Source organism: Corvus moneduloides, chromosome 6, assembly GCF_009650955.1.
Source record: "Corvus moneduloides isolate bCorMon1 chromosome 6, bCorMon1.pri, whole genome shotgun sequence".
Classification (NCBI taxonomy): domain Eukaryota; kingdom Metazoa; phylum Chordata; class Aves; order Passeriformes; family Corvidae; genus Corvus; species Corvus moneduloides.
Genome location: NC_045481.1, coordinates 58,059,004 through 58,074,325, shown reverse-complemented (window position 1 = coordinate 58,074,325; position 15,322 = coordinate 58,059,004). Strand labels below are relative to the sequence as shown.

Below are 15,322 nucleotides of genomic sequence, written 5' to 3'. Positions count from 1 at the left end.
TCTATGCATACCAAAGATGTTTGCCTCTGTCTGTTTACTCTCCCCATACATTTTACTTTATTTCACTTACTAAGCTGTTCTTAACTCAGAGGTTTTACCCTTTTACCAATTCTCCTCCCCATCCCCAACCATGACAAAGTGAAAGGCATTTTACTTTTGGAATACACCCTTCTTGACCCAGAAGGCGCATTTCATTTTCAACACGGTGCAGCCATTTGGTATTTTCCTCAAAAAGATTGGTCTCCTCTTCTTTTTTCTTCTGCATGCGTACATAGTGGCTATTAAGTGCTGCAAGCCTTTGATCCCGCTTGCAAGTGGCCTTAAAGAAAAAATCCCCCCCCCCAAAAATAATCAGCATTTAAGGTGGAAACTTTCAAATTATGTTCACCAAATTCTCTTTATATATAAAATTTTTTTTCCTTACTTTTATATAACATAACCAAATAGTTCCTAGTAACTCAAGGATGAACATGAAGAAGCAATTTTTCTGTTTTCCTTATGCAGTATGTCCTACAAAAAGCCTGCTAAAGGATAAAGCATTGGGTAAAAGGAAAATCCTCTATCTTCAAACATCAAATTCTTCTGATGTTTGTACTGTTTCTGAAATATGAAAACTAAAAGGCACAAAACCAGCAACAGCAAGCTGGATATGAGCAAGACAGTGTCCTAACAAGGCAAAGGGCACTCTTTTCTAGTCAGAAGACAACTATACTCTGCTGTTACCTCAGAAATTAGGTCACTACATCAATAGTCATAGAAGAGTGATAATCTGTGTGTCTCATTTTTAATTCAATATTTATGCATTAATTCATTACACAATTACTTAAGCAAAATTTACACAAATATACTAAAATGAAGAGATGATACCCTGCACTACATTACAGAAAACTCACCTTTTCTACTCTTTCTTCAGAGCACATCAGTTGAATTTGTTCATGACATTGATTCTGGTAATATTTCTTTAGTGTATTTTCTTTCAGTTTCATTTCCACATTGAGGTATTCTTTTCTGATTTCCTCACGGTTTGCAAATACATTTTTAAGGATTTCTTTGTATCTAAAGCCAAAGAATAATAATTAATTATGTACTGATGACTTTTTATGCCCATCTCCTTTGGTAGGGGAATTTTCAAGTCCAAGTTAATAAGATAAGTATGAAGAAATTAAAAGGAAATGAGTAAAGCCTATTATAGATGAGCACTAAATAAAATGTCAGTAAATCTGTAAGAATGTTTAAGTATTTGAACTGAAAACGGGATGTGAAATTTTGAAGGAGTCACTAAAAATAAACCTTGTCATACTTATGAAGACAACACTGGGATTTAAAAGAAAAGACCTATGTGAAGAAGCTTTAGGATGCCTTTCTCTAACTCCAAAAGATACTAAACACCTATGTTCTCTACTTCTTACATCAATTTATTAAACAGATCAGACTACTGTTGCCATAGACACAGTGTTCAAAGAACCTGCTAGCTATCCTCAAAAAAAGGAAAACCAGAAACGTCTTCAGTTACTCACTTTCCCTGAAGCAACTGTACAATTTTCATCACTAACGGACAAGAAAAATCAGAACACTCATCATGTTTTAACACATGATAGGCTAATAGGGGGGAAAAGCAAAGTAGTGGTAGATGGTACTCAAGGAGTTACTGAGTAACCAGCTATCTGGTTACTCCTAGTCTGCAACACAAGTCAGAGTAACAAGAATAAGAAGACCTGGAAGCATTGCCATACTGCAATATAACTTTCACTCGTGGTACTTTTTCACTTCACTCCTGAATACTGAAAATGTTTCAGTACAGAATGGCCAAAAGATACTGTATATCTCAATAATGACCAACCTTATATACAAAGTATTTCATTACATGCTATGTTGTTAGAAATTTACATAAAAATAAAAGTACAGCTCAACATGCAACTGTTCCAAAGACAAGCAACGTTAGAGGTTACACAGTTTTTAGTATTAAAAACCCCCCACAAAATTAAAAGCTGTAAAAATGCTAAAAAAACCCAGGTTCAACTCCAGAACAAGTTGAAGAGACATCCTTGTCATGTAACTGACTTCTTGCCAGTGTTTCAGAAGTAGCAATTCTATTTCATAGTCTAAAGTTTGAATAACTGAGTCCTTTATTCTAGTGTTTTATTACTCTCCTTTTAAAAAGAAACAGAATTAAGAAAATAATTCTTCTCCACAGGTTTAGAAATACAAGTTTTCCCCAAGTGTCTAGAGGATGATGCTGTTGATCTTGGTAAAAAAGTGTACTAGAACTCTCACAGAATTTAGAAGTATTATTTCTTTAAGGAACTGATGCCTTTTCCTGGTCTTAAAATCAAGAATCAAACACGGTTAGAAGGGGAAAAAGGGATTTTACCTTGGTATTTATTTTAAGGATCCTTAGGTGCACACATCCTGGTGGAATGCACCGAAATGCACCCTGCAAAATGCCCACCCCAAAAGATCTGGTACAACATTATAGGTTTTACTAATTAGCATATCTATCAAAGATTCCCCAATGGGAGGCTCAAGTGAGCCCCTCTCCCCAAGGAGCCCTCTCCTGGATGGTTCTATCTTAGTTTACAGAATGTATTCTGGAGAGGACCTTGGGGTCTGGGGCACACTGATCCCTAGCTACAAAGCTTCTAAAATGTTTAATCTCGCAGCTTGACAAACAAGTCCAAGAATGTAGGCAAAAAGCACTATGAATACAGTTGTAATAAGGTATAACAGGGGTATAAAAGAAAAGGCAAAAAATCATCATGGCATCAGAACAGTAACAGGTTAATGGTTGGACTCTATGATCTTTGAGGTATTTTCTAACATAAAAGATTCTATGATAATGAAACAGTCAGCTGCAGAGTATCAGAGTTCTTACCCTACACTGTTCCTATCTATACTAACATACCACCGATTGCACACTGCTTGGAGAATTTTTGTCCCTCATAGTATTCATAGAAACATGGTTCCTCCCAGCTGCTCGGGAAACACAGCAATACGGAACCAAAGTGAATCCTCTCAGTTTCCATCACAGTAGAAAGCTGGGTATAATTCAGACAAGGGTGCAGATTCTGATTCTATATACACTCCTTATAAGGAGTTGGTAAACCAACCTCTTGTGTACATATATTCACCAGTGTTCCAAATATAGCATAAAGTATAGAAGCCTTTGTGAAGTTCCTGCCCTGAGCTGGATTCAGTCTTTCAATAAGCACACTTCTGTTCTTTACATGAAAAATTACAAAGTTATCCTGTAGGCATATCCAGGGTGTGAACCCCCTATACTACCTAGTGTCAAAGAGGTCAAGGTTGTAGCTCTTGAGACAATGTCCACTGTCTACCTCAACAGGCTCAAGACTTGAAGGATTGGCAGACGACACATCTCCAAGCTTTAGGCAGAAGGAGGAATGACTTTAAGGTTTGAAGAATCAAGTGGTGTACCCAGTGAGTCTCTTTCAGATAAAAGTGACACAAATCATGGGTAGTTGGACTGAAATACAAGATCATGGATATGGCTCTCTTCCCTGTCCCAACTAAAAGGGAGAAGGCAGCACAATACCTTCAAAACCTGTGGGAGAAATCAACTCATTACCTACACCATCAGTATGATGAACCTGGCAGGATACTCATCAGAAAGAAGAGACTGAGACATCCACATCATTTCTGATATCCAGAGGGAATGGGATAGGCTTACATGTGGCCCTGTGGATATTCCGTAACAATAAAATGCAAACAAACACTCTCTGACCAGAAAATCTTGGCATAGACTATGTCCAGCCTTTTGAAGAGGTATTTTAGAGACCCTGCCTTTGACTGACTCTTCCCACACACAAAGAATGAAATAAAGGGCAAATCACAGGAAATTAAATCAATCTTAAAGACATACAGTGCAAAAATATGCAGGAAAACTGTCAGAACTATCAACATGACTTAGAAACCCACACTTCTTTTGAAAATTCAATTTAAATAACCTGAATGAAAGGGTTTATTGAAATGTCTGGAATGCCACTAAAATAAAGCACAGTTAGAAAATTTCTTGCTTCGAATGGTTTTTTACTTCACTTCAAAGTTTTCCAGGTTAAAAAATAGCACATTCAAAGGGCTAAATAAAAAAAAAAGTTAGCTGAATCAACTTAGGTGAGTAATTGTCAGAAATATGAGATGGGATATGCAGAAACACATCTCCTGAAAGTCTTCTGCTCCAAAACCTACCCTCTTCATAGAATACAGTGGCTTCTACAACAAATTGACACCTCACATTTTAGTTTGTAACTTTTTATGTTCTCTCATGAGACGGTCACATGAGAAAAGATAGACAGGAACATTACCAAGAAGAAAAAGAGGCCAAGAAATATTAAAGCAGTAGAAAATAAGGAATCTACAAACATAAATTGAACTCTTTGTAGAAAAACTTCCAGGTTTTGTCACTCTCAAACCTTGCAGGAAAGATACCACTTGAATTAGTGTCTGCCAACAGTCGCAAGAGCTGCTGTCATTTATGCAAACTACATTCTGCCTACCCACAAACACAACCTGCTAAGAAGCTTTGCTGGAAGTCAGCATTCATATGCTCCTTCCTGTCACATGTCATTTCCTGCATCCCCCTCTTTCATTTTAAATCCACCACCAAATTGCTGTAAAAAGAAACAACATGTTAAGCAAAGCCATACCTACATCTAAGTAAAGCAATGTTAAAATGAGGAAACCAATATTGAAGAGAGTAGGTTTGTTTTACAAATGCTTTTACAAGTTAGACAAACTCCAGCCTGCAAGCAAGCTCATGATATGATTCATTTACCTTTCTATTTCCACTTGCTGGTTGCTTGAAAGTTCTGCAGTATTATGATTTTCAGGAATGCTTGCTTGCTTTTCTTCGTATTTTCTCAGTTTCTCCTTCAACATTAGGATCTAAACCAAAAGAAGCACCTTTTAGTTGAAATAGGTTGTTTTTTCTTTTTTTAAAAACTATCATTCTGTGCTGATATTCAACAGCTTTACAAATGGCAGCAGGTGATACTCCTCTCAGAAGACAAAATTCTCTTACTTAAAAATACATTAGAACCATATTACCTTATAGATTCAATCCCATAAACTACTTTTTATATTCAAATAAACAGTTAACCTTTCAACTTCTTAACAACAGATTTTTATACATACCTCTTGCTTTTGTTCATTGCAAATTTTAACATACTGGCTTATGTAACTGTCCAAACTAACAACGTTGCTCTTCAACTGTAAAGAAACGAGTTAGAATTTAAAGGCAGCTCCTTTGTGTTTTCATGCATAATAAAAACACTGTGTGTAAGCACTACATAGTTACACGTACACTATATTATGAGGAAAGAGATTAATAAAATCCTGACTTGCACAACAAGAATAAGACTGTCAGCTTTTGCTGTCATCTGTTGCACACCCATGGCCAGGACATTTCCCTCAACAAACTGAAAATAATCACATTTACATGTGCAAGCATATTTTGCATTTATTCAGATTAGTTTCACTATTTAATGCCTATCTTGTGCATTTTATTATAAAAGCTGCCATTAAGTATGCAACAAATGGAAACTACAGTGAACCCTGTATTACATAAAAAGAATTAGGAGCTACAATAAAAAAAGATGATGAAAACTAAAATTAAAGCAATAGAGAGCAGAAACAGGACACTCCAGCTTTTCATCTATCAATACAATCTCACTGAGCTACTTGACTCCAGCTGAATTCTACCGGTACAAACCTGGACTGGCTCTTGTACAACTGGCCAGAAATTTCTTTAATATACTTTACAGTTCTCTGAGAAAGTAATAGCAATATACTAAAAAAGGATGTGAATTCTACCAGCTAAGGATTATTTCTAGATTTCATGCTCACAAAACAAACTGTTTCAAACTGGCAGCATCATCTCATTAACAAAGTTATGTTGCTTTTAGGCCAGATCTAGGATCTACTATATATCTGCTACACCTATCACTTAGATAAGGAAGAGTTGACTGTAAAGAAAGAAGATGTAATGCAACAAAATTTTGACACGAAAGTGAAGAAAAATATAATATTCCAAAAGAAATCATTCTTCTTTTAATACTGCACTATTGTACTTTGACAAGAGATAATAGATACCAATATACTCACAGATGACTTGATATCCTTTGCTCGGTTTGCATACTTAAGAGTATTATAGGTATCATCGTAAAACAAAGAAGATGGGCTAATAGCAGCTATCATTATTGTTCGGCAATTTCCTCCAAGAGAATCTTTCAATAAACGAGTAAGCTTGCTGTTTCGATAAGGAATGTGTTTCTTGCTCTAAAAAGAGTAATATATATTTTTACGGTTTAGTCAACTGTACTTTAAATAAAAGTCTGCTTAGAATTTCAAGAGTGACACAAAACATGACAAACAGCCATGAAACTTTTCTTTGACATAAGTAATTTTTCTTAAAATTATCTATACATCTCAAACAGTTTAAATCTCTTGGAACTGTTCAACACCTTTACAACACATGTATTAGCTAGATTACTTTCTGACGTCTGGATATGTAACTCCTATTTTTGTGATGGGGCAACTAACAGAAAATGTAAACTACATTAAACTACTTTCAGTTTACAAAATCATCCAGATTGGGAAGGACCTCTAAAATCCTTCTAGTTCAATACCTCTGCTCAAAGCAGGGTCAGTTAGAGTAAGATGACAAGGACTATGCCCAGTAGGGTTTTGATTATCTCCAAGGATGGAGAGTACACAAACTTTCCAGGCAACACATACTCTGCTTTACGAAGCTACAGAATTTTAATTTCATTATGCTAAGTTTGGCCACTAGGAACCCAATCCCACATCAAATAAATCAATATGAAGATTCTTTCTTATGTCCGTGGTAGATTATAAACTCCACCTTCCACTCCAACAAGATGATGAGGACATGCAGCAACAGGAAGGGAAATAAAATCTGATTTTCTCCTGGCATATTTGAAGGAGGAATTTGCTAGTTGAGGAGGACAAAGAGTGTCATGGTAGACAATGCACTTGACTCTATTTATGCAAAAGTTCAGGAGGTTTTGCCATTGTCCTACACAATCATACCTATTCCTTGCCTTGAGCTGGTGAGCCAGATCAAGAGATTGACTCACTGCTTTGAGCAGGGATTTGAATGCGAGATCCCAAAAGAATAACTTGGAAGAGGGGCTGTTTTTGCCTGTAAAAGCTTCTTCCCCCCAAGATTAAAGCTTAATTTTAAGGTTATTCATTTACTCATGCAAGCTTCTCTATATATGTTTGATTTTGAAGAAGGTCTATAAGAAAAACAGGTACCATTCATCTTTGACACTATCCTTAGGTAGCTGCACATCATTTTTAAGAATTCTCTCTCTTCAGGACTGTCTTTCAGCTATCACAGACATGATGGTGGAAACCCTTGAGACAATCTTACATGAGAATGATGATGTGAGTAGCACTGACAATGTAAACTATATTATTCAAGCAGTTTAGCACTTTTTAAAACGTTTTCAGAACTTTTATCTTTACTAAAAGGTAAAGACTGCATGGGAAAGCAGCACATACCTTTGGATCTGCCAATGCATTAATGACATTTCCAAGAGCAAGCAGGGACCTGTTAATATTTGTTCCTTCTACAAAACGAGCCCCCTTGGCATTTGTTGCATTGGCACGTTCGGATCCTGCCAGGTCAATGAGAGACATCTTGGCAATACGAATATTTTGATTAATACTAGCTGTTTTATCTTGCTGCCGTAGGTAAATCTACAATTAAAAAAAAAAAATTAAAAAATAACCACTTACCAATCTATGCAATAAGTTAATTTCATAGTGTAACAACTGTTTTTGGACATTTATATTGGAATCCTTGTAATACAAGTTAAATCTTGTAGTACATATCTAATGTCAACAGTCAGTTTGACCTAATGGAAAATAGTCAATCCATTTCTGACACCATTTAAAGTTCCTTGTTTCATGCATTAGTGAGCAAAGAAGCAGAGTATAGTTGCACTGAGTTTGACCGAGGTAGAGTTAATTTTCTGTGCAGCAGCCCACATGTTGCTTCCAGACTTGTGAACAGACAGTGCTGATAACACACACTGATGATGAGCTTTTGCTGAACAGCAGTTGTATGGTGTCAAGGCAGTGGGCAAGAGGTTGCAAGCAAACAGCTGACCCCAACTGACTGCAAGTTGCTCTGAGTAGCCATTGCTTCAGGAATGACTGGGCATTGGTCTGATGGTGGCAAGTAATTGCCCCCCCGGCACTTTCCCCTCACTTAAGTGAATCACAAGGTACCTCCCTTCTCTTGCTTCTGATTCTCTCCCTCCGTCCTGCTGCAGAGGATTAAGAGACCAACTGGTCCAGGCTCACAAAGCAGCAAAGATAAGTGAGTTTTTTACCAGGAAAATTAATTTCACAGCTCTTGATTCTTCTGCACTAAAAATGCTTATCACACTCCTGAACTTTAAATTGAAAGAGGTGTTCCTTTTTCAAATGCACGTTTAAGGGGTATGCCATAAAGATATGTATAGGGATAAACCAGGAAAAGGCTGGCCTTTCAGTGATTTAGACTTAATTGTATCTTCCATTAATAGGAAACAACACTCATTTACTGCTGTGAAAATACACTCCAGGATTTTTTCAAATGTGATGCCTCCTGAGGCCAGTTGTTCCCCTCCCATCTTTCTTGAAATTTTCATGGTACCAAGACGTACAAAGAACCAAACACTTTTGCTTCCTTCTGCTGGTGAAGATGTTCTTTCTTCAGGTTTATAAGAAGTAGGCAAAGCAGGAATATACAGTCAGTAAGAAGAATCAAAGTTATCCTCAGATGGCTTTATACTCTTTCAGGATTCTCTATATATTTCCCCTTCTTCCATGTTGAGTGCCTTGCCATTTGTTTATATGGCTAATGGTTACTGACACATTCATGAACGCCCTTCTGGACAATGAATTAGGAAAGAGCTGTCATGAATACAAGGTGACTGACTAGTAAAGACAGTATCTCTCTACTTCTGTAGCTTTAAGCTTTGTGCATGAGAAATGAAGTCTTCACAGTTACCTTGTAACAGGAAACAGATTGACAAGAATTGTGAATGAATAAAATAAAATTCTTATGACTTGCCATGAAATGTAGATCTATTTCAAATACATATGTTTCTATATCAAACAGTACAACTAAGTTCAGCTGTACTATTTCCAGTATAACAGACAAAAACCCCAAGAACCTCAGGCTGAGAACCTACTACCAGAACAACACAGTAACTATCGTTAATGAAGTAGGGAAAGGTGGAGTGACAGCCAAACTACGTTGTACACTCAAGCTTTTGTAAAAATTCAAAAGATACAGGAAATGCCCCAAAACAGAACCCTCTCAATAGAACAGTGTGGCAATATGGATTTTCCTCTCAGATGCAGTGATTGCCTGACCCAGACAGATATTTTAAACATAAGACACATGTTACAGTAAGGCAAAACTTGCATCTCTAAAATCAGCTCAGAATGTCCTGGGCCAATATTTAACCAATTTCTGAGTCAGTTTCAGAAAATATCCTGCTCCCATAAAGTTAACAAGAAAAGTCAAAAATACCATATCTCTACAAAAAAAGCAACTCTTAATAGAAACATTAAAAACAAAGGGCAGTTATGACAGCACTGGGGACTTCTCATCACTTACATCTCTGGAAACAATGACACAATTCTGTTATGCAGAATGTCAGGGATTTGTGGAAATAGATGAGAAACTGATTTATTTAATTGCTTGCCACTTTTAGAAATGTACCAAGAAAAATTCTGCTGGTAATAAAATCCAGAGCTTTTTCCTGAGTAAAGGTAAGGGAGATAAGACATCCCAGCCCAGCAAGTAAACAAACAGAAATCAGCAGTTCACTCTGATCTGTCTCTAGCACTGTATCTTGAGTCTTTCTAAAGGCAGCACACATGCACAACAATGCAGCTCTCAACCCAAAGAACTTCAAAAGAAGTCTTTGTGCGATCATGTACAATGCATAAGGGCAGACCTCAGGGGAAATTAAAAACAGGAAAGGCAATTTCAAACATAAGTTTAAGGTATATAGGAAAACAGAAGCTTTTAGAGTGTCAATGACCTTTGTTCTGTGACATATTTAGAAGCTATTTTTCTTTTTTTTAAACTTTGCTATAGTTATTTAGCATTATCTAAGTCTGCAGATAACTGTTAAAAACTTCCCAACGGTTAAATGCTGTAAGGCAAGGACCAGAATCAAATTTATTTTAATATTTTTCAACCCAGAGTGGATCAAATAAATAATTCAAGGTATTGCTTTGCAGTATATAACAGCAAACAGAAAAAAACCCAAAAAAAAGACACTGCTGATAACAGGACTAGTTTTTAAATATCACAGGTTATATTTAAAAAGAGAAGTCAGAAGAATAAGGCAGTATAGCCAACACCAAAAATCTTTGGAGAAGTCTTTAAGTTTTAGCATATTTGTGATGCCTAGGATTTAACTTTTATATTTTCCTGATTCTGTACTGCTTAGAGTGTAACTCTGAGGTTTCTTGTAGCTTGCCAATTTCTGCTCACTTGTGCTAGGCAGACTAACAAAACCTCTCCAGACCTGCTCTCCAAGGTCACCCAGACCATCCTAGGCCCAAAAAGTATAATCAAAAGAGCTTCTAAGGAAGGCCAGCAGAAGAGAAATTACATCACTGAACTGAACCTTTAACTGGAGAATTAATCCTGATATGCAAATGAACCAAACCTATAAAGGTGTGAAGAACTCATGACCTGTTGTCCATCTCGGGGTCTATTTTGGCAATAGCCTGTGGCTCCCAGGGTGTACCTTTGAAGGCCTTTCAAATAAATACCTATTTTATTCTTTTACTCCTGTCCAGTCTCTGTTTCTGGGAGGCCTCTTAAGGCATCAGTTCTTTGGCACTCCAGATGGGACAACGAGGCTTCCAAAAATCCTCTGGGACTCAGAAAGATCCAGCTCAGCTCCCCCCGCCTCGGCTGGCAGCTGGGGGGGGAGGGGCAGTTGCAGCAGTCCAGGAGGCAGAGGAGCTCCAAGAGCCCAGAACTCTCCAGATCCAGCACAGAGGCCTGGTGAGTAACTGAATAAAGGTGGTATTCTGTTGTTAACACCTGAATTAGGTGTTAAGAGAGCTCTTGTAGTTAGTTTGGGGACTCGGGAGGGTCCAAGGGGGTTTCCTTTGGTGTTTCCCCTTTCTGTTAGCTTGGTAGCTCGTGAGAGCTTATCAGGCAACGTCCCATTCAGGGATTTAATTTTCCCTGTGTCAGTTTGTTCCTGCCTTGTGAAAAGCTTAGGAGGATTGTAGCCAACACCCTTTGGTACACAGCCAGGTGGTGCAGAGGCTTAGGGCTTAGATCATATTTCCAGCCACAGTTTGTATCCCCAGGATTGTGGGTTCAAATCCTACCTTCTTTAGTTTTCTCTCTTTGCTTTATAGAGGGTTCTTAGGTCTTGTTGCTTTATTTTCGCGAATTTTCTGTTTATAAGCATAAAACCATGGGTGATAATATTTCTTGTATGGGGACTGAAGTACCACTGAATACTCCTTTAAAATTTGTATTAGATAACTGGGCAAAGTTGATTGGCAAAGATAAAACCACTCTAGAATTGGGAAATCGCTTTGCTGATGAAACAGCAAAAAGGGCTGCAGAAAAAGGTGTTCTTCCAGTAATTCCACAAAAAAAGATTGACTTGTCAGGTTTCACCCCAAAATATGATCACGCAAACCACAAGTTAATTAAGTTTCTTAAGGCTGAGATCACAGAAAATGGATGGGCTGTCACACCCGCACATCAGGTTGTAGTCCCACCTCTTACCCTTCGAGAGCTAGCTCGAAGAGAACATGAAAGTACACATTTCGGGGTTGAAAATCTTCTGAAACATCTAAAGAAGGTAGTAATAGGAAAGGGAATGGCAGATATTGTACAATCAGTAGTGAGCAGGTGTGAAATCTGCTGCAAAACCAATCCTGATACAAGGAAAAGAGCTGTGTTAGGAGTAACAAAGGCAGGGGATCTTCCTGGAGATTACTGGCAAATAGACTTGGCTGAGTTACCATGCAAAGAAGGATACAGGTACATACTGGTGTTGATTGACACTTTCAGTGGATGGCCTGAAGCTTACCCCTGTCACACTAACACAGCCAAGGAGGCAGTAAAGTTTTGCTTCATCATATAATACCAAGGTGTGGGGTTCCTTTAGGTATGTCCTCAGATAGGGGACCACATTTTGTTGCAAATGTGATTCAAGAAGTTAGCCGAATTTTGGGAATTGCTTGGGGTCTGCACCTTACAGACCCCAAGCAAGCAGTAAAGTGGAACGCATGAATGGGACCCTTAAGGCACAAATTAGCAAAATTTGTCAAGAGACATCCATGACATGGGTTCAGGCCTTGCCTATAGCTTTGCTGAGGATCCACATACAACCAAGGCAGAGGGATAACATCAGTCCCTATGAAATATTGTATGGCAGACCATATCAAATTCCACATGTTCCAGGTGAAATTCACATGAGGGGAAAACTTGATTTGCAAAGATATCTAATGGCTTTAGGTTCTACTTTGCAGAAGCTCCAGAATTACATTGTGTTATCCAGACCCATAGGACTGGACACTCCTGCACATCCCTTCCAGCCTGGAGACTGGGTCTATGTCAAGTGGTGGGACAGTGATCCTCTACAGGCCAAGTGGAGAGGACCATACCAGATTTTGTTGACCACCCTCACCCCAGTCAAAGCGGCTGACAAAGGACCCTGGATTCACTACTCCAGAGTTAAGAAGGCTTCTGCTCCTGAAATAACTGAGAAAACAGAGACTGATACAAATGAAGATGATGTAGTTTAAATGATTTTTTCCCTGTGCTTATTATTTACGCAGTTGGTAACACTGACTCAGGTTTGGAACCAAATTTTGCATATGATTCTAGTTTAGAGTATATCCAAAGACATTCCTTTGGATACAAAATTAATAATTGACACGTGAACTGAAGTGGAAAGATCAACAAAATTTGTTTACAATTTGAGAATCAACTTAGATCTTACAACCATCTTTGAATGTTATCCAATGTATCTTCCACATCCTGGTTTCATGGTTACCAAACTGACCCTAGATCACAGACTGTTTGTAATGATTGCAATCATAGTTCTTGTTTATAGATATATACTGCTGTTAGACACATATTATTAGTGGATATTAGAATATTTAAAATAGAGTCTAGACAAGGTAGAGGCCTTGTCAAGCCTCTAAAGGGGGGAAATAATGCCTAGGTTTTAAGTTTTGTATTTTCCTGATTCTGTACTGCTTAGAGTGTAACTGAGGTTTCTTGTAGCTTGCTAATTTCTGCTCACTTGTGCTAGGTAGACATAACAAAGCCTCTCCAGACCTGCTCTCCAAGGTCACCCAGACCATCCTAGGCCCAAAAAGTATAATCAAAAGAGCTTCTAAGGAGGGCCAGCAGAAGGGCCTCCCCAGGGGAGGGGAAATTACATCACTGAACTGAACCTTTAACTGGAGAATTAACCCTGATATGCAAATGAACCAAACCTATAAAGGTGTGAAGAACTCGTGACCTGTTGTCCATCTTGGGGTCTATTTTTGGCAATAGCCTGTGGCTCCCAGGGTGTACCTTTGAAGGCCTTTCAAATAAATACCTATTTTATTCTTTTACTCCTGTCCAGTCTCTGTTTCTGGGAGGGCTCTTAAGGCACCATTTGTACAACTCATTTCTGAAAACTAAGAATCATGATTTAATTTTCTAAAACTTGATCCATACCAGGATATTAGAAAATCACTTTACCGTAAAAATTAACATTAACCAAAAAAGTAAAATAAGAAAGTACTACTTGAGATTCTTATACTCAGACATATAACTGCATTCTGTAAATTATTTTTCCCAGAGAAATGCTAAGCAACTTCATGAAAACAGAAAGCATTAAAAAAGCCACCAATAACTTTCAGTTTATAACATTACAATATCGAAGTATATTAAAGCTCAAAATTACCATTTTACATAACAGTTATTTCCTCTAAGGAACATATGTTAAGAAGGTATAAGTACATATTTTATGTATAATAAGTTTGAACTATTGGAACTAGAGACCTTTTCATTGAATTCATTTTTTCAAACATAAACACTACGAACCATTACATACTTCTAAGGAATAAGGAGTCAACAAGAAGAGTAAACTGGAAAACTTCAATCCCCTCTTCTCCAAACTAAGGTTCAACACAGTTTAAAAGTAAAAGCTTCCACTGTATCCAAATTTAAACAAAAACTGCAACTCACAGTAATGTCCACCGTTTATTGGCTATATCATCTTACCTGAAAGACAGCATGGGACCGGGAAGAGGAGGCATTCACATCTGTGGGATGCTGAGTTCTATTTTTATTTCCATAATCCAACATCTGAAGGATTTCCTCTGCTGATTTAGGCTTTAAGAGTAGAGCACAAGACAAATGGAGTTTTCTTTTCCATCAATTATAGGAATACACTGATTCTAAAATACATTTACATTAATATTCACCTTCAAAAAAACCCCCACAAACTTAAAATTTTAGCTACCTAGCAATAAGAGAAATGGAGGCACTTTTGAAATGGAGGCACTTCAAACAAATATTCTCAGCTAAAAAGTAGTAAGGTATGAAAAGCAAGCACTTAAGCACAGCCACTTAAATCAGAAAATATTTTTAGTAAAGAATTCAAACAAATCTGAAAGATTCTCCATAGTTAGAATCAGCCTCTTTTAAGAATGTCTGACTTAAATTAGTATATCACTATTTAATCCATTAGTACAGGAAAAGTTCTTTCCTCACAAGACTCAAGGTTTGGGAAGAAGGATGTTTATAGACCTAGCCAAACTTAGAATATTGTTTCCTGTCACAGCATGTAACATACACTAGAAAGCTGCAAGAAAATAGGTCCATAGGAATTGATTTTCAGATTGGACAACTAAGTTCTATCACTGACCTTACCAAAGACTTGCTGTGCTGGCCTGGAAAAGTAATTTAACATGGAACTTTTCAAACATGGTTATTTACAAACAGAAACAACCTTTAGTCTTCACAGTGGTGTAGAGCACTCCAAGATGGCAATGATGGCAAAGCCAAGATGTTTTAGCCAAAAAATAAATCTTCCAAAACTTGCTGGATGAGCATCCAGCCAAGGGTACCGTTTTGATAATAAGGACTGAATGCTTCTATATTTGCATTCGATAAGATTAGCAGGTTTTTTCCACAATGTGCTTTTAACTAATTAATTAGGTTTGCAAGTTACTGATGCTTATGGCCAGAAAAGAAACTCACTAGGAAATTACCAAATTCCATACAACT

General features: G+C 37.5%; 1 protein-coding gene across 3 annotated transcripts in view; it reads right to left on the bottom strand.

Annotated features, from left to right (window-relative positions):
- Nucleotides 1-15,322, bottom strand: part of KIF18A (kinesin family member 18A) — a 32,159-nt gene that overhangs the window by 13,469 nt on the left and 3,368 nt on the right. For all 3 annotated transcript variants that reach the window (XM_032111743.1, XM_032111742.1, XM_032111744.1), the window contains exons 5-11: nucleotides 14,315-14,425; nucleotides 7,546-7,743; nucleotides 6,121-6,294; nucleotides 5,152-5,226; nucleotides 4,793-4,902; nucleotides 894-1,056; nucleotides 155-319 (exon numbers count right to left, since the gene is read on the bottom strand). In XM_032111743.1, the coding sequence (XP_031967634.1) occupies nucleotides 155-319; nucleotides 894-1,056; nucleotides 4,793-4,902; nucleotides 5,152-5,226; nucleotides 6,121-6,294; nucleotides 7,546-7,743; nucleotides 14,315-14,425 (996 nt within the window). The remainder of the gene's footprint in view (nucleotides 1-154; nucleotides 320-893; nucleotides 1,057-4,792; nucleotides 4,903-5,151; nucleotides 5,227-6,120; nucleotides 6,295-7,545; nucleotides 7,744-14,314; nucleotides 14,426-15,322) is intronic.